Below are 26,268 nucleotides of genomic sequence, written 5' to 3' on the forward strand. Positions count from 1 at the left end.
AGGGACATGAAGCACTGGTTGGACAGAGAGGGTGCTGGAGGTTTTAGCTTGCCCACTAGGCTGAGATCTGGACCCTATAGCTGTGCCAGTGGGGAGTCTTATTGGAGACCTGGAGAGCAAGGGAGCGACCAGCCTCAGACTGACTGTGATCTCTGTGTGCTGTTAAGGGAAATTGCATTTTGCTGTGTGTATTGGTTATCCTTTCCTCCTATATGAGATGCCCCTCACTGGTGTTAGTGGTGAGGACTGAGGCTCCTTGATTGCTGGACCAGGGCACGGGCATCACAATGCCTACCCCCGTTTCTGTTGCATTTCTGTGCTGATTGGATGTCTCAGTATACGTCTTGTTGGGTTTGAATGAAACCACCCTGGCTGCACATTTTCTCACCCGTATATTAATCACGAAAAAAACAAAACAAGCAAAGTGTTTATAGCCCTTCATTCTTTCCCTCTCAAGCTTTTGAAGACTCTGAAGATCACAGTTTTTTTTACTGTGGACCATCATTTACAGATGCTTTTATTCTCCTGAGCCTTTGAGGTTTCACAGATATTGTACTGTGTAATTTAAGACAGAAGATTGGTGCCAGTGGCAGAAATAGACTAAATATGAAGGTGTCTGAGTTCCGTTTTTTTTATCTAATTTGAGCAGTGTTTTATAGAAGATGAAGAAATGACTTATTGCAGTGTTTATAAACAAGGCAAAGAACAGAAACCAGGGAGCAGCTTTGAAAAAAATGTCTATCTTTAAACAAATGTTCACCAATGTAAATGATTATGATCTCCTCTGAGCTGCACAACATAGTTTCAGAAATGGCTTTAGTGCTTCCATAGCTATTTAGACTGCCTCAAACTACATTTGTAACAGTATGAACAAGGGTGTACTAACAGCAGGGGCCTCTTGATCTATCATCAGTTAAACTAGTTCTGTACGCTGATAACATTCTCATCATTCAACTCTGATTCAAAATTCAATGCGTTATCACAGTGGATCATTAGTAATAATCAAAGCATAAACTCATCTAGTTCTGGAATCATGGTATTTAGTATCTAGCAAGCCCTTTCTAACAGAGGCTTAGTGGTAATGTAGGATCTACAAGGGAGCCCTTCATCAGTAAAAGTAAATACCTCACACTCATTAGACTCTTATCTGTGCTTCAAATATCATATAAAAAAAAAATCTCTAAAGTTATGTAGTAACTAAAGCATTGCTATAACGTATCCCACATTCTCATCCACTGAGCTAGGAATGTACTTATGAGAATACTGGAATGTGAGCTGGCACTCATAACAATCCATTCCTCAACAGAAACAGACGGCACAAACCAGAGTATGTTGCTTTGCACTCTGAACCATCCAGTTACACCACTGTAAACTGCTCAAAAAATGCGTCTAGCTTGCAATACCAAGTAGAGTAGTTACTCTATTTGGCACATTGACCTGTAGAACAATAGACCGTCACTATTGCTTGTTAAACATTAGAGATCACACATGTACCCTGTAAGAGTTCCATACCAACCAAGGCAGTCTCACTTACACTATCGCCATGTGGGTTTACAGCCACAGCAACTTGGAATCTCATACGGGTTGATATCTGAAAATAATTGTTCATAAATGGTTTAAAAATAAAATGGAGAAGTAACTTCTTAAAACTAACTCTTACTCATGCTACACAGACAAGGAATGATGTCAATATTTAAATTACAAGTCACTATGACATATATATAAGTTCTTGTTAATATATATGTATGTGTATTCTTTCTAATGTGAATAGTTGGTATTTTAATGCTACCTTAGTTTATTTTTGTTATGTATTTCCACTATTAATTGTTGGCTGTTTGCATCATTGTATCTGTGCTCTTTCATTGGCTAGGTTCGTGGCTGACAAAGGTCAATCTGACCAGCCCACCCTTGGAGTTAAATTAAGATAAATAAATAGTGTCACTGAAAGGATTACAAACATACTGAATGTGAGGATAGGGGGTAATAATCTCATCCTTTGAGAATACACAGTGTGTTGTGGGAAGGAGAAAGCTTATCCATAAAACACTAGCATGTTACTATGTTTATCCCTTCAAATTGTTTTAGGTTACAACAAAACAGAAGTCAGAAACAACTGCTTACAGAACTGTAGGCACATTGGTATAGCAAAAGGCATCAGGCTAGTTTTAAAAATATGTTTATACATAATTTGTAGCAGTAGTGGCTCTTTAGTAACTAGGTAAGATTCATTACATGTAAATGCTTTTCCCTGAGGCTTTTTCAGGAAATTTGGTCTAATTAAGTGAAGTTTTCTAGAGTTGCATGGCGGGCAGGTAACTCAAATCCATTTGTACAGGATATAACTCACTATCATTTCATAGCTTTGCTTCCTGTGCTGTATTGATAAGTGTACAGCTTTCAACATTGAGTGGTCCTTCACATGAGCTATAACATATCCTATCCAATTGTATTAGCATAATGTGTAATTAGCATGTAGCTATGAACTGTGAAGAAAATATTGTTACTATAGAAAGTGTATGTGTACATGAATATGCTGCTAATGTACTATATTATTACTTTTATTTTCAGCTCTTCAGCTCAATTTCACCCTTACTTGGGGAGACGGTCATTATCTTGGACTTACAGGTCTGGAGGTTGTCTCCAAAGATGGTCAAGCATTACCTATTAACATACAAATGATTGATGCTGTTCCAAGAGATCTAAATGAGCTGCCAGAATATAATTCTGACTCCCGGACTCTAGATAAGTATGTTCACAGTTTGTTTAGAGAAAAACACAGAAAATGAAAGCTGTTATGAACATTTTTAGGTTTTGTTTCTAAGTTTACTGAAAAAGGCTGCCCCTTGTCATAGTACAATCTGTAACTGCACCACAAATGCAAACCTTAGCAAACAATGAGCCTGTGTGAAAGTGGAATACTTTGTGGCGGTGAACTTTGCACCTCACTGGCACAGACGGTTGTGATTGCCCCTCACTGTAGTACCCAAAGCAGTTAATTCTGTTTATGTTGCATGTTGCCATTGTCACAGCAGCTATTCTGTTATTTCAAGACAGAATGTATCCTTGGAGACCTTGTAAGAAACAACAGCACCTCAAAGAGAGGATGGTTAGCACGGAAGAGGCATGAATGTAAGAACTAGTTTGGTCTATGTACTTTGACCTATTCTGCTTACTGTATTATAACAAGTACTACATGGTCCCTACTTTCACATTTTCTCTTGTTCATTGTCTGTAGCCATCTACATGGGGAGATAAGTTCAGATATCTACCACATTTTGTTTGGAAAGATGAAGGCATGAAGGACTATGTCATATTTGATCTGCAACTGTGCTCCTCTAATGTCATACCTTGACAACTTATTATTTATTATATTTTAAATTAATGTCTTTATATAAATTTAGTGGGGCTTTTAACAGTTCAGACAGCTAGCCAGGAGATCCACTGATCCTTTATCTGAAACGCCTAGGCTTTGATTTCAGAGACTTTTTTGCAGTGGGTAACTGTTGGGATTTTCTCTTATATTTCTTGCTCAGCACAAGTCAGAATTTTAACACATCCTGCTCACAGGGCTCACTTGCCTCTGACCAGCACACACCATGACTTCACGCATCAGACTAGGAGAGGACATTTAGACTCCACTCTTCAGTTTTTTTCTGCTGATCACAGATTATGAATCTTGAGCCAAACAGCTACCTTAAGAAGTTCCTGAGTTTAATGCCTAAAATGCCAAAACCTTCCAAGTATTCCTTGCTGTTGTTAGATCACTAGCCAGGATTCAGACCAGCCCTGTCTTTCCTGCCACAGTTTCAATCCATTCACTTACAGAAGACCTAAAGAAGCTTGAACTTACATGACCACAATGAAGTCTGCTTTTTTAATTAAATTTCTTTAAATACATAAAATGAGAATACAAAAAAATAGAATTATATTACCAGTGTATTATTAGTGCCAGTATTCAAAACTGAGATGAGAAAATAAAGAAAAATGAAATAAAAAGGGAAATAATAACGTAGAATAAAAACAAGTGAATGTCTACTTTTAAAATCTAAGAAAGAAACTAGAATATTAATAATATCACTTAACATCAGCTTCCCTACACATGCTTGAGTGTCAGTAGCCGACAGAAAAAAAAGATGAACAGCATAAAGCTAAATGCTTTTTCCCATAGGAGATCATTGCTGATATGGTTTCTAATTGTGTGCCAGTAATGATTCACTTTTGTAAAGAGATTTCTCCCTTCTTTAAGTTGGTGCAACCATAAAGTTGGTATGTATTAGTTTGGAGGTGTGGGGGAACCTAACCCCCCCCCCCCGGCAAAAAACAAAACAAGAGAAAATTATTTTTGCCCTTTTGATTTTTGGGCATTTTTCCCTTTCTTTTGGAACATCGACTTTCAGGAAGTCGGCGTTTCATAGTAGAACTGTTGATAGATAGGATTTGCATTAAAAATACATCATTTTGTTGGGAGAGCAATCAGTAAAATATATACCAGCATTTGATTTGAAAAGTCATCAAGCTTGTCCAGCAAGAGTCTTTGGGTCTAGAAGTAATTTTATCATTCATAATAAATGAATAAGTTGAGTGGTGTTTGGCCATCACATCTGTATTTGAGACCAGCTTCACTAACAGAGGAATAAGTCTTCTTGATATGAGAGCAAGGAAAGATGGCAAGGATGTGTTTTCTTAAACATTAGGTTGTAGTAAAGATTGTATTCTAGAGATTTTTCGTATTTCCAGTTTTGTGAGGTTGTAGGGATATATAGAAGTTATTTAAATTAAAAATTAAATGTATTGATCCCTGGACTTTATTTATTGTTTATTCTTTAAAGTAATGAGTGATGGCCATACAGCTTCAGCACAAGCATCAGCTACGGATGCATTTCTTAAAAATGCCTGAGAGGTAGCCGTTGTCGAACAATCTCCAGGCACAGATAACAAAGGTCTGTTATATTTTTTAGAATTACTTTAATGCAATCAGCCAACCATCTGAATAAAGTGATTTTTGAAACTTTAGAGCCCGTTTTGTGTTAGAAAAAGGAGGCAAACTGCTGTGAGTTTTTCCTGATAATTATGATTCTTTCAAAGTAAAATCTGAGCTGTCTGTGGACACCTGTACAATGCAACAAATAATCACTTTAGTCTTAGAGACATTGGTAAAATTAGTGCAAACTGTCTCAGTGTACTCACAGAGAGGTTTCTAGTAGGAGGGAATCCGAACGAGAAAGTCAAAGCTAGAATTAAGAGGTGCTGCAGTTAGGGGCACAATGTCTCAGGAACAGTGTACGACAGAAGAATGCCAAAGAAGCTGAAAAGTAAGGTGTAGAAAATAATGGTGCATCCTATGCTGGTGTATGACACAGAAACCTAGATAATGAATGCAGAGCAGCGTAAGGTAATGGAGATGAAGGGCTTGAGATTGGTAGTAGGATAAATGTATGGAACAGATATAGAAAGGAGGAGATCAGAGAGGAAGCCAAAGTAGTTCCAATTGTAGAGAAGGTCAAGGAAGGCAAACAGATTATGATGGCTCAGTTGCCTGTTTAAGAAAGCAGAAACAGGAGAAAGGCAGGAAGAGATGTGACAAAATAAAACATGGCTCCTCCCCCAGAAGATGGGAAATATTGCTATCTGTTTTTAATATCGTCCAGTTCTAGAAAATAATTATTTTAAGGTCTTCTGAGCCTGAATTATGTTGAGTAACCAAAGCCTTTTTAAATCCTGTATTCAATATTGTGTTGTCACCATTCTGTGTATAAAAGTCTTTATTACCTAATAAGGGTTTGTATTTTGTACCCCATTTACTCATAATGTCCAGACAAACCTCTTCTATGAGCTTCAAGGGGTATCCTGTTTCTAAGAACATTGCCTTCAGTTTGTTAATTTCATCTATCAAAACTACTTTATCTGAGACTGTACGTGCAAGCCTAAAACCTTGCCCTTTGTTTCGTTTTTAAGACACCCTAGAATTTAAAAGGGATGTTGGAGAGCAACCTTGAAAGAGGCTGAGACAATAAAAAAAGTAGAGGCACAAGGAAATGTGGTCATTGTAAATACTGCCTTTTTATTTTTGAGGGAGAAACAATTACAATGGGGGGAGACCCAAGTACCACTGTGAAATTACATGATGGTAACTTTCAGTCCAAAGGTGTAGTGTACTTGGCTAAGTGTGCCTCTTGCCCAGGTTTTTATGTTGGGAAAACAGAGAGGATGTTCAAAAAGAGAATATATGAACACATGCACAACATGTCCATAAGGTGCAGTAACAACACACTATGTGAACATAGTGAAAAATGTGGGTCATTTGACAAATTCAAATTCTGTATTATTGACATAATTACAAAGTGCCTCAGGGGTGGTGACTGGGAGACTCAAGATGGAGTACAGAGAACTGTACTGGCAACTTAGGCTTAATGCCACAGCCCCCCAGGGCTTAATGAGTCCGCATCTATTGCTCCAGTTTTTAAGATGAGGGTAGCAAAGATGTAGCTATTTTATATTGTTATATTTCTACATTTGATAGATTCAAAAATATTTTTGTGGATAATTTATGATATTAAATGTATATATGGCTTACAAGGATTTTTTATTAACAAAAGAATGTTTCTTAGTTTTGAATTTACATAAGTATGTTTTTAAATTATGGAACATATTAAAATGTTGAAATGTACGAAGCTAACAAGATGATTGGCCAGGTAATGTATTTAAATGAAGATTTTGCCACTTCCACCTTGTTCCGATGAAGCTTGTATTTTATGTGACTAAAGCGTTTATCAAACATAATTTTTAACGTTAAAGGATTTAACAAGGTTTATAGTGGATTCTTGTACCTATGTCCTGTAAGCTGCTTGAAACACTTTATTCTTGGAATTTCATAAAATTGATGGAATATCTTCATTATCTCTTCAGGATCCCAAGTTAAACTTCTTAGTATTGAGTCGGTAAGATTTGCCACAGCTCTTTCCACTTTCTATTTCCAAAAAATTTCTATTTGCTCGGATTATTATCAAAACAAACTCAAGAATATTATCCAAATACTAACTTATTTTCCCCTTAGCATTCTACAGCTGACCCTCCTCTTGATCTGTAAGCTTCCCACTTATCTGGAAATGACTTAACTGTTGCCATTGCTTCTAAATAGTTTTTGTTGCTGCTCTTCCACATCTCTTTCTCTCTTGTTTCCATGAACAATTTCTGTCTGCCCTAATAACCCTTGAATTTTACCTGTTGCTCATTCTTTAAGTTCCTTTATATTTAATAAATATATAGGGAATCAGTGATGCCTTTCTTTTGTTTATCTGGTTGTATCTTTATCTGAGTTGTTATTGGTCAATAGTGAGATATCATTATTGGATGAGTGTCAAAGTTTTCAACCAAATGTACTTTCTTTTGTAATATCTAGAGTTTCTTTCCAGCCTACCCTAGTTATTGTATCTTGGAGAATGATATGTAAACTCCCACTAAATTGTTGCTACTGAAATAACTCCATACCCATTACTTTTATATTTCTTTAAAAATGTACTTTTTCTAGATATAGATGTTTCTCATCCCCACTGCCTCAGTGACATTTTGGATTATCTGCAAGGTAACCCAGTGCTGTCCAGCTTTCAAAAGCTCTGACTCCCCTTCCTCTGACAGCTGATGGGTGGAGCATATCCTGAGAGGGAAGCCATCAGCTGTCACAGAAGTGAATATTCAACCTATTTGTGTCATCCAAAGAAGAACATCCTGTGACCCTTCACAGGATCCCATGCTGATATTTCTGCCTTACTGCTCAGTTAAGCCCCATTTCAGGATCCCTCCGCCTCATTTTATTATTAGATTTATTTTTTCTTAAACGAGAAACATCTTTATTGAGTTATTAATAATGACATAGGAAATCATGCATTTATGTAAATGAAAACAAACCATATTGACGTGTTTTCAGTTGCAAACATTGTATACATCACGTATAATCTTCCATAAAGTCATTGTCAGTCAAACATTACTTAGCTTATTCAGTTTCTGCCTTCCCTTAAACTTCATTCCTGCCCCAAAACATTATTCTGCATGTATTGTTCCCACAACTCCCATTTTTTTTCTATTTAACATGCTCCTACCTTTTTCTAAAGATCTGTCTTCCAGGTTTTTATCTCTGTTAATATATTCACTACTTCTAGTACGTTTGGTTTAGACTTTGATTTCCATTTTCTAGCAATTGCTTTTTGGCAGCCACAAAATTTTGTTATTAGCTTTATTATTCTGTTTGTTTTTTATGTTTATTTTTAAAAAATAATTTTATTTCTGTCAGTGTTTACAGCAGTTCCTCTAGGAATTTTTCCTTGTAACAGTGTTTATTTGGCTTCTATTTTTGACAAATGCTTGTCTTTTCTATTACTGAGGAAACTTTCAGTATTTTTCTCAGAAATGCAGTGTGTATCTGTGCTGTTAGATATAAGGGATTGTCTCATGCAGTCAGACCTACAAATTAATTAAGCATGTTTTTACTGTTGCTACTCTATTGTCATCTTTTGAAGAATACTGCAGAACTTGGATTTTTGTTCAGCTTTTATACATTATTGCAAAATGTAATATTTTGTCCACAGCTATTTTATCAAGTAGTACAGTTCACAAGAAAAAGAACTGGAAGCTTCATCATACGGCTAATAAACAGATTAGAGCTGTTTGTAAGGCTGATGTGGTTTCCTTGGCTAAGAGTGTTCTGCAGACAGTTAATTTTTGCTGGTTGTGTTCCCATACCTGGATCTAGTGCTAGTTGGGCTATAGATCTTTCTGCTGTTTTAGAGAATGATGAGGATAATGGTGATCTCCTAACTGCCACCAAGTCCAGTCACTCTGATTCTTTGGAAGGTCTGCCTGAGCTTAAGTCCAAACAAGTGTTCACTTTTTCTCAGATGTTTGCTAGATTTAGTGACCTTCTTGCCTGGAAGAAGTCAGGAAGTAAGTTGAGTATATGACCTTATAGAGGGCAAGCTGCCTAATTCTGTAGTTATTTCCCCTCTCTTATCAGCCTTGGAAGATGTTTATAAAGCTGGTAATACTGTCACCAGCTAAGAACAGGAAGACCACACCAGAATGGTACAAATTCCACACTTTATTCCAGGTTTAGCACTTTCTTCCCCACTCAAGGGACTTCTTCAGAACAGTAAACCAAAGCACACACCCAGCCATTTATAAACCCACCCCAATTAAACAATTAAAACATTTTAATCAATTTTCTAAAACCAATTCATGCTTTCGGGTAAAAGAGAACATTACACATATATTTACCAAATGTTGTATAAAACACATTCCTTTAAAACTTTGAAATCCTGAATTCATAATTCCATAAAAACATGTCATAAAAAGGATACCATAAAAAAGAGGACCATTCCTATTATAACTTAAATTATTACCCTAAAATGTTATGTAACATCAAAATGCATGCGATGCTAATCATCTCATTAATGCCTGGATACTGAGATGCATTTAAAAACAATTGCCACCTCGGTTCCAGTACATGTAAATGTACATCCAAAATTCTACCCTGCTCTGCTCATCCTTGAGTAGTTGTTGAATCACCAGAAACTTAAACTGGTGTCCCTGACATTCCTCCAAATGCCTGTAGAGGGGACTAGTAGTTCTTTTGTTTTTAATATCACCCAAATGCTCTCCAATCCGTACTTTAAATTTTATACAGGTTTTACCCATGTAAAATATGGGACAATCTAGACATTTTGCCACATAAATCACATTACTGCTGTTACAGTTAAAATGCCCTTTGATGCAAATCGCCTTTCCATTGATGTTAGCATTTCCCCCTGTTTCAAAAATGGAATTAACAGTAAACACATGTATTACATTTGTAATTCCCAACTGTCCTATTACATGTGTCATATCCTGTCCCCCTCTCCAAGATGTTTTTCAACAATCTATTTTTTCTGAATACAACTCTTGGGGCTTTTCCCACTTTTTGTGCAATATTTGCATCAAACTGCAATATTTCCCAATTGTTTTTGACAAGTCAAGAATTGCTTTTGCCGCTCATACAGGTATTGGATTTATTCAGTGCACCACCGTGGGGTCCACAATTTCCGTTTCCCAAAATAGGCTTATATATACCATGGTTACGTTTACTTTTTACTTCCTTGCTAACATCACTCAACAAACTATTTGGGTACCCTCTCTGCTTGAACATTTGCACAATAAATTCCAATTCACTGAAGAACTATTCTTGTAAACTAATCATTCCGGCAGCCTGCACCATTTGCCCCTTGACTATGAACTTCTTTTGATGGTGCGGGTGTAGGTGGGTGTGTTGGGCTGTAGATCTTTCTGCTGTTTCAGAGAATGATGAGGACAATGGTGATCTCCTAACTGGCACCAAGTCCAGTCACTCTGATTCTTTGGAAGGTCAGCCTGAGCTTAAGTCCAAACAAGTGTTCACTTTTTCTCAGATGTGTGCTAGATTTAGTGACCTTCTTGCCTGGAAGAAGTTGGGAAGTAGGCTGAGTATATGACCTTATAGAGGACAAGCTGCCTAATTCTGTAGCTGTTCTCCCTCTCTTACCAGCCTTGGAAGATGTTTATAAAGCTGCCAGCAGGACAAATAGTATCTGTCCCAGTAGTCCCTATAAAGGCTCAGAGAAAGCATATAGAGTCTTGTTAGATATGATAGGTGTCATTTCTCATTTGACTGCTGACCCAGCTGTGATCTCCCTAGATGTCTGCTCAGATTAAAAGTGCTTGATTTCATCTAATCCAATGCCCCCTTTGATAAAGAGGGAAATGGTTAGATCTTCAGGGCAAAAGGATGTCTCTTTCTACGTAATATAACCTTTACAATGGTACTTTATCAAGGCTATATGTGGAAATTTATTTTACAGTGTGTATACAGTTTGGATGATTTTGCTGCATTCTTTCCTGCAGCGCAAAAGTCTTATATGAATGAAATTGTTTAGAATTTGACTCTGGTTTAAAAACATGTTTTGAGAGATGTGCTTGAATGTGCAGACACAGTGTTGAGAAATGTTGCTTCTTCTGTTGCATTAAGATGGTATGCTTGGTTACATAATCAGACTTTCTTTGATTATTTAAAAACTGAAATTCTGAATGTACCTTTAAGTTCTGAATTGATGGTTGGGCTGTCTGTTGCACAGATTCTCAAACAGTGGGATGATAGAGGCAAATTAATCCATGTGGTATCTAGAACGTTTCATGCACCCAAGTTTTCCCCAAACAAGGTGTATCCCTTCATGGGGCAGAAAAAACAAAAATCCCAGTCAAACAAAAGTCATGGATCCAAAATGAATGGCAGGAAGATAATTTATGAAACTAAACAAGAAAGTTTCCTTTTGGAAAAAGAATGACTATGCCGAGTCACAGAGCACCTCTACCCCCCCTTCCTTCTCTTCCTTCTTCCCCTGTACTCTGAATCCTACGGCCTGGCCATAAATGGTCTCAAACAAATGGGTTCTGATAATATTTTGGAGAGGATGCACTTGGATAGAAAATCCTCCTTTCAGCGGAATTCCCCCACACCCACCAGACAGAGCTGTTTGCTGTATCACATGGTAGAAGCAGGAGTCATAGATCCAGTGCCTGGGATACGCAAAGGCAAATGATTTTACTCCAAAATCTTATTGGTACCAAAAAAGGAGTCCTGTTTTAGATTTGTCCTTTCTAAATATCTTTGTAAAAGTTCTGAAATTCAAAATGTTCACTTTACAGTCAGTCCTAGTGTTGCTTCCAGACCACTGTTTTGTGGTGACGCTAGATCTCAAGAATTTGCTCATTTATTTACATTTGTTTACCAGAGTAGATGCTTATCATTATATTCCTATTGCACCCAGTTTCAGGAATTATTTGAGATTTGCGGTGTCTGTCTTACATTATCATTTTTTTGCATTACCTTTGAGCTATTTACTGTAACTCATGTATTTACAAATTGTCTGGCCCCATGGATTGCCTTTTGCAGTCATCCACTTTTTTCCTTATTTAGATAACTTGCTGATTTGTGCAGATTCTGTATCCAGATGCTTGGAGTCAGACAAGATTGGATCCCCCCTTTCCCAACTGGGCTTCAAACTGGCACCTTCAAAAGTCCATCCTCACACCCTCGCAACATATGGTTTTCTTTGGGTGTTTTGTAAACAAAGTAAAAAGGATGGGCTTCCTGAAAAAAAGACAAAGTTCTGACTTGTCAGGGCATGTTCTTGGATTTTTATCTTCTAGATGTGGCCTAAGCAAGAGAGTCCCTCAAAATTCTAGACTTCATGGCATCAGTGATCCTCATGATACCACTAGTCAGACTACATGTGAGAAAATCTCAAGGGTATATGAAGAATTGTTAAAACTAGCACATCCATCCCTTGGTTTTCCAGGCATCAGCAGTGACATTTGTGAAACAGAAGCTAAAGTGGTGGAGGTATCAACTGTCTCTAAATCCTGGACTCCCTTTCTGTCTGCAGACCCCACTCCAATATGTCCAGATGGAATTTTCAGATTTTATGTGGGGACCAGTGTCCACAGGAGTTGAAGTACAAGGCTTGTGGGGTCCTCAGGGCACACCAAAGCACATAAACATAAAAGAGATGTTGGCAGTGATTCATACCTTAAAAGTTAATTTATGGATTCCTATGCCTCTTCTAGTGGTCACAGACAACACTACAGTGATGTGGTACCTGAGCAGTTAGTGTAGTACAATGTCACTGCTGATGCCTGGAAAACCAAGGGATGGATGTGCTAGTTTTAACAATTCTTCATATACCCTTGAGATTTTCTCACATTTGCTGTTTGGCAGTGATGGCCTGGGAGCTGGATGTACAGCATTCTCAGACCTTCAGGCCTTATACATTCTGTCAGAGCAAAACAAAGTAGCAAATAGACTGAGTAGATCCTGGACAGACCCTCACGAGTGAAGCTCCATGTAGAGGTCTTCCAGGAATTTATCCAAATGTTGGGGACATCTGAAGTAGATCTTGTCATCTCCTTTTAAAACAGAACTGAAAATATTCTGTTCAAGACATCCTTGCAGCCCTGCTTGGAAGAAAGAAGCTGTGTCATTCCCTTTGTCAGGAATGTTCCTGTATGCACTTCCACTCTATCAAGTAATTTCCAAAGTACTTCTAAAGATTCAGAAAGAATTACTAAAGGTCATTGTGGTAGCCCCCTTTTGGCTCAGGCATTGTTGGGTCTCCCCTTTAATGGAATTGGACAAAGGCAATTACCACAAGCTTCTTCATAAACTGGATCTGCCAACACAGTGTCAGGGTGAATGATATACCCCAACTTAGAGTAATTGCAGTTGACAGCATGGATGGTTCTATTTTGATACTTTTTAGGCACTTGTTCCATAAGGATGTACAGCAAATATTTAAGGAAGCAGTAAAACCTATAACTAGAGAATCTTGCATTTAAAAGTGGAAGAGGCTGTGTAGGTGGTGTCTAGCCAATAACAGAGGTCCTGAAAGGGTTTGACCTCTCTGTTTTTTAAATATTTGTGTGAGCTACTTTGAGATGGTTTGCCGTATATTTATATTAATGTGCATCTTATGGCCATCTGACCTTGTCTGCCCATGGATTCCTCTTCTTCCATTTCTTTTTGCAGTCAAACTGTTTATGAAAGAAGTGTTGCACATGAAACCCCCTCTAAAACAAATTCCTCCTCCCTGGAATCTCACCTTTGTTCTTGAAAAATTGACCTTGCCTCCTATAAACCTGCCTCTCAAGCTGATTTACTGTTCATTATTTGGAAAACTGTTTTACTCATTGCTGTGACGTCTGCCAGGCAACCGCTGAGCTGCAGGCTCTCATGGTGGGCAAACCCTATCTGATTTTTTTCACGAGGACAATACTGTGTTATGCAGTAATCCATCATTCATGCTTAAAGTTGTTTCTAAATTTACCTTAAATTGAGCCATCGATCTCCCAGTGTTCTATCTTGATCCAAAAACCAAGGGAGAAAAGATTGTCAATACCTTGGGCGTGAACAGACAGCTCAGGTGCTACCTTAACAGAACAAGGCCTTTTAGGAATGCTGAACAGCTGTTTGTGTCTTGTATGGGGTCTAAGAAAGGTCAACCTGTTTCTAAGCAAACTGCTGCATGATGGTTATCTTCTTCTGTTGTTTTCTGTTTTATCTACCATAGTAAATCTCTTCCTGCAAGGTTACTGCTCACTCAACTAGGGCATTGTCCTCTCTGGTGGCGTATTGGAAAGGGCTGAATTCTAGAAGCATTGTAGAGGCAATAACTTTGTCCTGTCTTCATACCTTCACAAAGCAGTACAAACTGGAATCCTTTTCAAGGTTTAGAGCAGGCTTTATTAGGACCATTCTCCAGAGAATCCTGGATCCTTATCCTTCCACCTCCCATGTAAGATACGCTTTGAGAATCTAGCCAACGTGCCACTGAGGCAGTGGGAATGATGCACATAGTACAGTTGCATAAAATAGGTGTTCAAATTCCTCACTGCTTCAATGGCAGCACCCCCCCACCTTCTTTAATTTAAGTACATTTCAGCTCTGCCATTTTCCACTAGACCAGCCCTGCGTCTTCAGTCGATTTTCCCTTAAGCCAGGATATCTACTTATTGAAAAACCCATCTGATTCCTGCAAATACACTATAAAATTACCACATCTTATTCATTCCATCCATTCAGTCCAACTGATGAGTCTTAGGGCTGCTTGTTGGATCCAAGCCAGGCAAACTAGTATCAATCACAAACTCCTGTAATATTGTCCCTCCCACGGTGCACCAGTACAATATACTTAGTTCTCCTCAGATCTTGTTTGCACCTCAGTGTCTGGATGTGATCCATTTAGCTGCAACAGCTAAGTGCTTCTTTAGCCTCTGTGTTGATAAATAGTTGTCTTGGGGGTAATTTTTGTACTTGCACCTGTTGGGACAGTGTTTCCTCAAATTTTAAAGTAGTTTCTTAGTGGCCTTTAGTTTATGCAAGTAGTAGAGCACCTCTGATTAACAGTTTCATTGCCTGGCCAGTTAATGTAGCATGCTTTCTTAATTCGCTGAACTAGTGTTTGGGTGTAGCTTTTTCAGAGCATTTGTTGTGTGTTTCTTGTGGTTTTTGCTTTGTAGTGTTTAAGTAACAATGGATGATCTCTGTTTCTACTGTTTGGGGTACTTCATTTGTCTGTTGAATGTAATGTTTGCAAAGCCTTCAGCTAGACGACTTATTCAGATCAGTGCAACAAATTGGTTAGCAAAGGGCTCATCTGCCTCCTAATCCCAAGGCAGATGAGCCCAAAAAGTCAGTGGCTAGATCTAAACCCTGAGAAAAGTGTGAAAAGATTGATATAATGAAAATCTGATGACAATGCCTCAATATCAGCTCCGAATCTGGCCAAGGAAGAATCTCCACCCAGTTTGAATTCAGTGCCTTCTGTTTTGGCTCTAACTGCCTTGTTTGTGGCTGATACTGATATGTAATAACTCCCCATAATAGCTGGAAAGCAAATCTCTTTGGAGCAAGATTTTGTTGCTTATCTTCCAGGTCACCTTCAGTTTCCTCTTTAAGGTCTTTTAAATCCTTCAGAAGGGCTTTAGACATAGAGGTGGATAATATTATGGGGAAGTTCTTGAAGATACAAATTGAAATGGTTCTACCCCCCCCCCCGGCATTGATGGCAGAGTGAGTAGGTGCTGCTTCCAATGTATTTGCTCCTTCCCTGGTTCATGTCTTAGAACTGGCAGCATTGGAGCCAATACTCATTACTCATACCAGAGTCTGCATTCTTGGCTTTGACTGGGCTTACTAGCTCAATGCCAGAGGCACTGACTCTGACCCACTTGACTCAAGAGATTTTCAGACCCAGGTGGGGCTCAGTCCTGTTGACTTGATGTCAAGTCTTCATCTCCATCTAGCTAGCTAAGTAGCAGATAGAAGTGTTTCAGACAGAATATAATCCAGAGAACTGAGTCCAAAACTGCATGATTATTTTTTCAACTTCCCTGTCTAGCAATGTGATCTGGCTTATCCCTCTCTATTCACCCTCACTATGCTTGGGCTCACTCTGCTCCTCTACCCTACTCCCATTCCCACCCACCCCTATATCATTTAATTTATATCCATTCTCTCTTTTTCTCGTCCCTTCTAACCCCTCCCCCTTCTTGTTCTCTGGTCCAACCCAAGTAGTTAAACATAACACCTAGGTAATCACCAGGTCAGTAATGACTGACTAATTCACTTATCCCATCTCTTTTTACTTGAGTCATTCCCTCCTTTACTCTGAAACTACTAATAATATCTTCAAAACAATTTTACTTCCTTCTCTTTTGTTTACGACTACTGACCTACCTCATTGACCCAACCAACATGATTCTGACTCTCCTCTACATGTCATCTTTACTTCTACTTTACCTTCTAACCTCCTATAATATCCAACTAACACGTGAAAATCCATCTCCTACATCCACTCACCTAAATACCTTTACACAACCTTCCCACTCATTTGAAATCTCCCCTTCCATCTTTCCTACAAATACTCTTCTTCCCAAAATCAAAATCCCCCCTTCCGCCACAAACTCTCCAAAAAGTAAAATAAAGTACTTCATCTACTATCCTTCTCTCTGTAATTTCAGCATCCTCCCTAAAACTCTACTACTGTCAGGATATTCATCCAAATCCAGACCCAAACTCTGTCTCCCCTGTCAGCAATTCAACTGGCCCTGTCACTGGGCACCTTAATCTCCCCAAAAAACACTATCTTTTTACTCAATGAATATTAGAAGTGTGCCAAATAAAGTCAGTGAATTCCGTGCTTGGATGTCAATCCACGCCCCAGATATTATTACCCTTACTGAAACATGGCTTAAACCTCTTAACTCTGATAAAAACTTTCTCCCCCCAGGGTGTAATGTACTTCAACTAGACCATCAAAATAAAAAAGGTGGAGGAGTAGCCATTGTCTGTTCAAACCAATTCACACTCACATCTGTAAATAAACCAACCCCATCCTTTTCACCTGCTGAACTTTTGATTGCCAACTTTAAACGTAATCATATTCCAGTTGTGTAGCAGACATTTATATACCCCCTGGGGACAACATTCCCTAACTTGAACATATTGTCTCCTGGTTTACCCAACATGTACATAATGAAATCATCCCCCTAAGGGGCAGCAATATAAATTGGCTATCCCCCTGCTCACATAACTCTACCTTATGTATCACCATGCATGGCTTTACTCAACTTATCTCTACATCCACCCATGCTAATAAATCTCACAACTCTGCATCACTTATTGACTGGATATTAGTCTCAGACCCACATAAATATCATGACCCTGAAACTTTGCCTGACTCCCTAAGTGATCACTCCCCAGTAAAAGTTCTAAGATTCTGTCCACATTTCTCCAGACCACATAGACACATTGAATGTTGCAAGCTGTCACACTTCCACCCAGAAACATTTAATACCCTCCTTTCCAAAATAAACTGGTCCTTTTTGACCCATCTCCCTCTAGATGAAGCAGTACAATCATTCAGCACAACCTTCCTGAATATTCTTAACCCACTGGCACCTTTGCACACAGTACGTGTCAGGTCTAACATATCACCCTGGTTAACAAATGCTACCTGCACCTTGATGAAAACAAGAGATGAAATGTGGAAAACTTGGGGAAAAAAATAAGCTCCCCATCCACTTACAAAAAATGCAAAGAACTCAGAAACCTTACTAAAAAACATATCAACAGAGACAAAAAGATTTCTATAATAACCCACCTACCCCACAAAAATCAAATCCCAAGAAATTCTGGCACTCATTAAATCAAATACTGCACCCTGGTAACCCTTTATGTCCTAATCCCTGCCCAACAAATACACCCCAAGAAACAGCGTCCATCTTTAATTCTTACTTCATTGAATCCATTACTAAAATGATAAGTCCTGACCCCTCTAATTCTAACACTACAAATTTACCTGGCCCTTATTCTAGTCGAACTTCTGCTAACATATTTTCCCTTAAAACAATACCTACCAGCTACATCAAATCATCTTCTACATCTGCTGATAATATACCTCCCTATTTCCTTCAGATAGCAGCAGACTTTCTAGCACTCCCAGTCTCTATACTGATAAACCATTCTATCACTAAATCCAAAGTCCCCTCTGTCTGGAAAGAATGTTGTACTCTACCTATATAGAAAGGAGGTAACTCCATAGAAATCTCCAATTTCAGACCCATAGCCATCCTGTCACCTCTCTCAAAAATCTTAGAAAAATGCATGCATAAACAAATCATAGAACACTTCAAGAAAATCTACTCACCCCCACACAACATGGCTTTCGTCCAAAACATAGCACCACTACAGCTCTCTTATCCTTTATCAACACTATTTCTCTGGCCAGGGATAAAAATAAACTAGTGTCATGCTTATTTCTAGATCTCTCTAAAGCATTTGACAGTCTCTCATGCTTTTCTTCTGGACAAACTTGCTAATCTTAACTTCTCCACTTCTACCATTGCCTGGTTTACTAATTACCTCACATATTGACTACACTCGGTTAAATGACTCTGTGCTCTTTCCCCTCCTCTCGCTACCAAAATGGATGTTCCCCAAAGATCTCTTCTTGGTCCACTACTCTACAATATCTTTACTAATCTACTCTATACTTCCTGCCCTTAATCATTCCTCATCCAATATGCTGATGACTCTACAGTCATTACCATCGCTGACACTCTCTCTGACTTAAATTCTGTTACTCAGAAATCCTTCAACTGTTGAAACCTGGCTCACTAACTACCAGCTAATTCTTAATCCTAAAAAAACAAACTCTTGCATTTCCTTCTCAAAACCCTAAACCACATTAAATACACTTTTACTATCCATTCTCTAAATAAAACACCTATTACAGTCAAACTCAAAACAAAACTTCTAGGGGTCATGATAGATGACCAACTGAAATTTGATTTGCGTGTTAATAATTGTATTAGAAAGACCCATCAAAAACTTGGCCTCTTATACTGAAATAGAAAGTTCCTGTCAAACAAAGCTAAAGTCTCTCTCTCTCTCTATTGCTTATCTTTTACCAAGCCTATTGTACAGCTCTCAGATCCTCACCAACCTCCAAACCGCTCTCCTAACTAAGTTAGAAACCATCTATAACAAAGTGGCCAGATTTGCTGCAAATCAAAGCTATAGATCTCATCACTCTCTGTTTCTCATTAAAACAAATAAACTGGCTAGAATTACCCCACCAGCTTCTCCTGTCGCAGCTTCAGATTATCCACTGTATCTTGTACCAACCATCTTTCTGTCCCAACTTGTCTCCTCTAATCTCCTTCCATACTCCCTCTAGGACTCACTGAAGCTGAGACCAAGACTTACTACAAATCTATAAGCCCAAGAGCAAATTGGCCAAAACCTCTACAGCTACTTCCCTACCATTTCTTGGAATAAATTCCCATTGGAAATAGATCAGTTAAACAACTCAAAGAACTTAAATCAGCCACCAAAGAATACCTAAAAAGTAGCTGGTCATGCCACTGTACTCACCCCTGTCTTCCTCTCCTACGTAGCTTACTGTCTGTCCCACATTGGTTTTATTTCTTTTAAATGAAAATATGAAAAGAGACATGGCAGAGCTCTCAGATCATGTAGCCCAGGCAGGTATGACCCTAGCCCTGAGTGGCACCCTGCCTTTGCCCAGAATGATAACACAGTATAAGGACAAAATGATTGACTTCAACAATTGGCTAAGCTTCTGGTGTCATTCAAAGGGGATCAAGTATCTGTCTGCCTGGGACAACATAATCGACGAACCACGATGCTTTGCCAGAGATAGTTTGCACCTGTCACCCCTGGGATTCAGGTTACTGGCTAAAGCTCTTGCCACCCCTATAGTGCCTTTTTAGGGAAAGTTCAAAGGGCAAACCACCACCGTAGCAGGTACAAGCATGCAAAATCTGAATGTAATGCTACTCAATGCTAGATGTCCAAACATCAAAATGCACTCTCTCGAGGCACTCCTAAAAATGGAGAACATCGATATCTGTGCAGTAAATGAGACCTGGTTCAAGACTCCAGAGAGCACCCCTGCAATACCAGGCTACAACTCTTCGGCCACCAAACCAAGACCGAAACACTAAAGGTGGAGGAGTGTCCATATTCTCCAAGGATATTCACACCTCCAGGCTAGTTGCCCAGCACAATGCATCTGAAATTCTCCAGGTGCAACTAACATTAGGTAAGACTGCAATCCAAATTGTAGCTTGCTACAGATCCCCCACCATGCCCCAAGATTCTCACTACACCTTTCTAAACATACTGGAAAATATTAAGATACAACCAAACACCCTAATGCTAGGTGATTTCAACTACCCTGCCATTAATTGGGAAAACTGCTCAGGTACCAACACCTTTCCCAACGGTTCTTGGAATTCATAAATTCCAATGCCCTGGATCAACTAATCCATTGTCCCACCAGGGGCTCCAATATCCTAGACCTGGTCATTACCAACGTGGGAGATAGATGCTCCACAACAGTGGTCACCCCCTCATTGGTCAGGTCTGACCATAAGCAAATCACCCTTGACATCCTCATCCCACCCTCACCCCCACCCCCGTAAGGAAACCTCTGTAAAAAATTCTCCAAAGCCAACTTCAAGTTACTTGTCAGAAGTGACAAACTTCATGACACCCATGCAGACGGGAGCTGAACGTTCGACTGCTGAATCCTACACTAAGGCACTGTACGAGCACATCCACTCGTGCATGAATCGTGCCATCCCAAATAGAACCAAGACACTCTCCTCCAAAAAAAGGAAGCCAGTCTGGTGGTCCCCTGCCATAAACAAACTATACGACAGAAGGAAGAAACTTTTGCAGAAAAGGGGAAAATCCCAGGATGCAAAAAACTCCCTTACCAGCCTCAGTAAGAAGCTGAGATCCCTCATAAAATCCTCCAAAGCTAGTTACAGAAATAAAATTGCCAAAGATTCCAAAGACATCCACAAGGCATTCTATAGTTATGTCAAGAATCTAAATGGCAATGCTGAGATCTGCTCTGAGCTACAACAGAATGGCATTAAATATACTGATCCCAAAGATATTGACAATATTCTGGCAGATCGATTTAGTGACAACTTCACCCCCCCTCACCCCCTAATGGGCCCATCTTAATACCAAATTATTGCCAAATTCTGGTAATTATGGCCACATAGGTAGAAACCGCACACTCTAAAGCTAAGAATACAACATCCATGGGACCAAATGACATCCCGGGCTGTATACTGCATGAACTACAAAATGAACTGGCACCTCACCTAAGTGTCATGTTTAATCATAGTCTCACCTCAGGCTTCGTGCCCACTGAGTGGCGCACATCTACAGTTATCCCACTCCACAAGGGGGGATCCACCTTGGATCCCGGGAACTACCATCCCCATCAGACTGACGAGCCTGATCTGCAAGGGCGTGGAACACATTATCATGGAACTTATAAACAAAGACATTGGCAACCTTCAAACACTGGACCCCACCCAGTTTAGGTTCGGGAAGGGCCGATCTTGTCTCCTGAACCTGATTGACTTCTTCGAATCAGTCTCCAGAGCTGTGGACGAGGGTAAGGCGGTCCACACAGCCTATCTGGACCTCGCCAAGGCCTTTGACACCATCCCCCACTTTGGACCCATAGATAAACTTACTAAGCTGGGCATAAATCCCTACGTCACTCGATGGGTTGCCAACTGGCTTACTGATAGAACCCAGACTGTAAAAGTAGCCGACTCCAAATCCAGCTCCAGACATGTGAGTTTGCAGATGACTGCAAACTGAGAGTCATTATTGAATCCCCAAATGATGTGGATATTCTACAAAAGGGCCTTAGAGAAACAGATGCTTGGTGCCAGAGCTATGGGCTCAAGCTTAATACCAAGAAATGTATAGTTATCCCCTTTGGGAAAAAACATGTACTCATGAATTACCACATAGGTAGCAGTACACTAAACACTGAAAGTGTGATGAGAGACTAGGGGACACAGGTGGACAGTGGTCTCACCTTCGATAACCACATCGCCACTACAGTCAGGAAATCCTTCTATGTGGCACACCTCTTCACTAAGGGCTTTTCATCCAGCAAAAAGGAGGTCATTGTCCCACTGTACTCATCCCTCATTAGACCCATTGTAGAGTACAACGCCCCGTTTGGTATGTACCTCATAAGACATCTGCAACAGCTGGAAAGGCCGCAGAAATACCTCACTAAAAGAATCACAGGCCTAAAGCAGATGCCCTATGCTGACCGTCTAAAAAATCTCCAGCTATACTCTGTGGCATATTGTCTACTCGAGGCAACCTCAGCATAACATACTCTGTAACATACCATGTCAAACCCTGAGCTGTTGGACATGCTCCACTTAAAGAAATCCCAATCCCTCAGAGCCACACGCTCAGGGGATCTAAACTTTGTCATCACAATGAACAAAACATGCTGGAGGGATAGGTTTCTGACCCAGAGACTCCCTATACTCTGGAGTAGACTGCCCATACATATCAAACAGAGTGCCTCCTTGGCCCTCTTCAAAATGAACCTTGATGATTGGATTGGAGATAGGAAATTCACCCCGGGGATCACGTCAGTCGCACTGCTAGACGGGTCCAGGGAAGTAAATATTGTGAGAAGAAATATCCGGGGAATCATTTGGCTAGGCTTGTATAGGCCCTAGGGCCGATAGCCTAGTACCAACCTATGAACCTATATATTAGCTCTGTTAGTCATCTTATCTAGATAATTACCTGTCACTCAATCTTAAAAATATTTCTTCTAATATACTACCTGGATGATCTTCACTAACTGTAACTACCTTGCTGTACTTAGAAACTTTGCATACTGTTTCTGCATATATCTTAAGTTAATTGTTAACTTAAACTCTGTAAATAATTTGTCATGCTTTTACTGTTCCAACTTGAAAATGTCAGTGTTTTTGTTTATAATGCTGTTCATCATTTTATTGTAAATCTGTGGAGCTTTTTTTCCATGGCCTCCACTGAAAAGGGGCCATTCAGCTCATAGATTTCCACCTGGATACAATGCTGCATATAGTGTCCCTCACTATCTCCGGACAGGGTTTGGATCCTACACAGTTTGATTCAGAACCTCCTTCAATGCAGCAGATCTAGGCATCCTCCATTAAAATGATTCATTTTGTTCAATATCACATGAGACCTATATATTTACTGTGAGTTGTGGTCTCAACTCATGGATCACATCTCCTCCCCTTTCAGTATAACAAGCAATTGCGGAGAACATATATAAAATGGTGGATCACTTACCCACATGTGCATAGGGGAAAATCATTTGATCTGATGTTGTCAGTTTTCATTTATCCCTGACATATGGGATCCGGTTCCAACTCTCAGAACCGGCTTGGCTGTTATAACAGCTCGCATGAACCAAAAACTCTCGAGCTAAGTCCCTACTCAGAATGCTCCACTCTAGATTACCTCAGATCTCTTTGGCCACTCTTTTTGTAAGTTCATGTCAGCCAAACTCTCTTTGAGCTAAGTGTAATTTCATTATTTTCTTCTGTCAATATTTGAAATTTTCTGAAACCTTTTTTCTCCTACCCAGTTAAGTTCACTTATATCTCACCTTTGCTAACTCTTCTTGACTACCATCATTGGTAGTTGGTAGTTTTTCTTGTTAGTCTTTAGTCGCTTCTTTATCAAGTGAGCATATTGTCCTTTTCTCCATTTTACCTTCTGGAATCTGTCCTGCCATCACTGGTAGTGCTATCCCTTTTGCTCCTACCTCTGTTAGCTCTGGCCTACCATTGTTGGTAGCCCTCCTCTCAATCTTTCTCTTTTTCTGTGTTTGCGGATATCTAGTGTGAGTGTTTTCTGCCATTTATTCCTAGAGTAAAGGTACAACAGGCTTTAAATAATGTTCTGGTTGTGGCAGAAAAATGCCCAGTTCTGATGGGCATTCATCTTGCATGTACTACTTGGGGCCAGCGCATTTACAACAAGAATGTGATATCTGTCAAGCATTTAGTCACCGAGCCCTCGTAGAGAGGAAAAATAAGTTTATTTTAAAAGGTCTGATTGAAACATCTTTTGATGAGGCTTTGTCCAGTCAGCCTAGGACTTAAAAATCAGATGTGTCTTATCCTTCATCTTCCTATTCCCCTTCCTGCAAGACTGATCATGCTAAGAAGAGGAGTCCCTCGGTGCCGGTATCCCCTTCGACCCTGGCACACAAGAGATCTAAATCTTTGGCTCCCACACCTACTATGGAATTGAAGTTGACTACCAAAAGATCTATGGAACTGTCCTCTGCAGTTTCAGTTGTAGTAACATGCTCTGCACCTCAAGTTTCAGTGCCACCCACCTCGGTGCCAACTATTCATGTCACCTCTCCTTTCTCAGTGCCGATTACGGTGCTGACAGTACTTTTCAAACCAGTTCCTGCCATGGCACCACCAGCACCATTGGAACCACAATTCCTTTTGGCTCCCAGAACTAAGTATTCTCTTGAAATAGATCCCTTTGTGGGACAACTTCTAAATCCCTTTTTAGAGAGGCCAGAATCACCTTCCATCTTTTCTGTTTGTTCCTGTAGGAGTCTGACGGTAGTCAACGTTGTGAGGTTGGTGGACCAGCTCCTTATGGTGAAGGGTCTTTCAGCCTCTTCCCAGGTTTCACTCCCTTCTGGAGAAGGGACTTCTTCTCCAAGGACTCCACCAGATGGTCCTCCTCTAACCTCCACTATGGCTTTAGAGACCACAACTCCAATTTCCCTGGTTCTAGCTGTCCTGGTGCTGACAACTCTTATGCCTTCAGCCCCATTGTCTGTCCTGAGTTTCTCGGCTCCTTTGGAACCAATAAACTCCCGGGGTCATAGCTGCACTGCCTCATGCGTGAGCTTTTCCTTGGCTTCGACCTTGATAGTGGTTTCCTCCAAGTGGGGTGGGACCACGGTTTTGAGGTTGTCCTTCCCAGTTCTGGACTCCCATCCCTTCTTCGGGGGGGGGGGCTGCCTTTCAGGTCATGGTGAGGGCCTTGGCCTCTGCAGGTTTTCAGTCGGTTTCTTCCCCATCAGAGCATTTTCCCGGCATTCCCTCTGGTCCAGAGCTTCCATAAACCTCCACATCCAGACAGCAAGCATCGAAGCTGCAAGACACCCCTGTACACAGGGCCTTACCTCTTCAAGTCCTCCACAGAATTTCCCACTGAGGAGGTGCCCCAGAACAGGTCATGTAAGAGGAAACAGCTTGATTCCCTAAAGGAATCTGTCATGGAGGACATGGACTTTGATGATGGGGAGGGTTCCCCTAGTCACCCCCCAAAAGACGTTTCCTTTGGAGACATTCTTAAAATATTAAAGCAGACGTGTGGCTGGAAGCCCCAAGACCCATCCTCAGAGGAGTCTGTGTACCTGCAAGCTTTTGGTGCTCACCCATCTACCTCATGGGTGACCCTGCCTGCTGACAGTCTTATTAAGTTGATCACACAGCAGGCATGGAAGACCCCTGATTCCATAGAGCCAGTCTCCAGGGGACCAGATAAAATCCTTTCAGCTCCAGAGGACCATCAGCACTAGGACAAAGGTTTAATAGTAGACGCCATAATGATTGGGCAGCCACCAAGAAAGAACTAGCAGAAGATAGTTCCACTGTTCATCCCCTAACCGAGAGCCCAGAGTGATAGACAGGTTTGGGAAGCGGGTCTAGGCTTCTTTGACCTTTGCCTTATGGCCATTGATTTTCATGACACACTTCACTAGACTTCAGAGAGATCTGATCAAGAAGCTCTCAGATACCCTTGCAGGAGCTGTGTCTGTTGAGGTACAAATAAAGTAGCCTCCCAGCTTGCCATTCTGGAGTCTATCTGTAACTCATCTATGAAGCTTATTGTGCATGCAGCCGAAGGGATGACTAGGGCAGTGGGTTCTGGCATAGCCATAAGGAGGCATGCCTGGATGTGCTTGTGTGAATTTGCAAAGCCATTTAAGTCTTCATTCGTCAATGCCCCATTTAATGGATCTTCACTTTTTGGTCCCAAAGTTAAAGATACCTTAGCCAGGTGTGAAAAGAATGGAAAAACCCTGTCTGCCATGGGAGTACATTTCTCCACACCTGAACGCTCCTATTCCAGGAGCCACAGAAGCAGAAAAATGTGATTCACGAAAACCAAAGGGCTTTTCCAGGATGCACGTGGTACTGACTGCCCTCGGGGCAGAGGGGGGAGCTATAATGGAAGATGCTGACCTCGCGGCAGAGGTGGCCTGAAAAATCAGGGTTCCAGAGACTCTTTCTCAGGGAAATCCT

At 40.2% G+C, this 26,268-nt stretch overlaps 1 protein-coding gene across 4 annotated transcripts in view; it reads left to right on the forward strand.

Annotated features, from left to right (window-relative positions):
* LOC122816558 (katanin interacting protein) overlaps positions 1–26,268 on the forward strand; it is a 3,576,055-nt gene that overhangs the window by 2,767,872 nt on the left and 781,915 nt on the right. For all 4 annotated transcript variants that reach the window (XM_044089422.1, XM_044089419.1, XM_044089421.1 and 1 more), the window contains exon 19: positions 2,569–2,746. In XM_044089422.1, the coding sequence (XP_043945357.1) occupies positions 2,569–2,746 (178 nt within the window). The remainder of the gene's footprint in view (positions 1–2,568; positions 2,747–26,268) is intronic.

The sequence above is a fragment of the Protopterus annectens genome, chromosome 12.part0 (assembly GCF_019279795.1).
Source record: "Protopterus annectens isolate FY-2018-M chromosome 12.part0, PAN1.0, whole genome shotgun sequence".
Taxonomy (NCBI): domain Eukaryota; kingdom Metazoa; phylum Chordata; order Ceratodontiformes; family Protopteridae; genus Protopterus; species Protopterus annectens.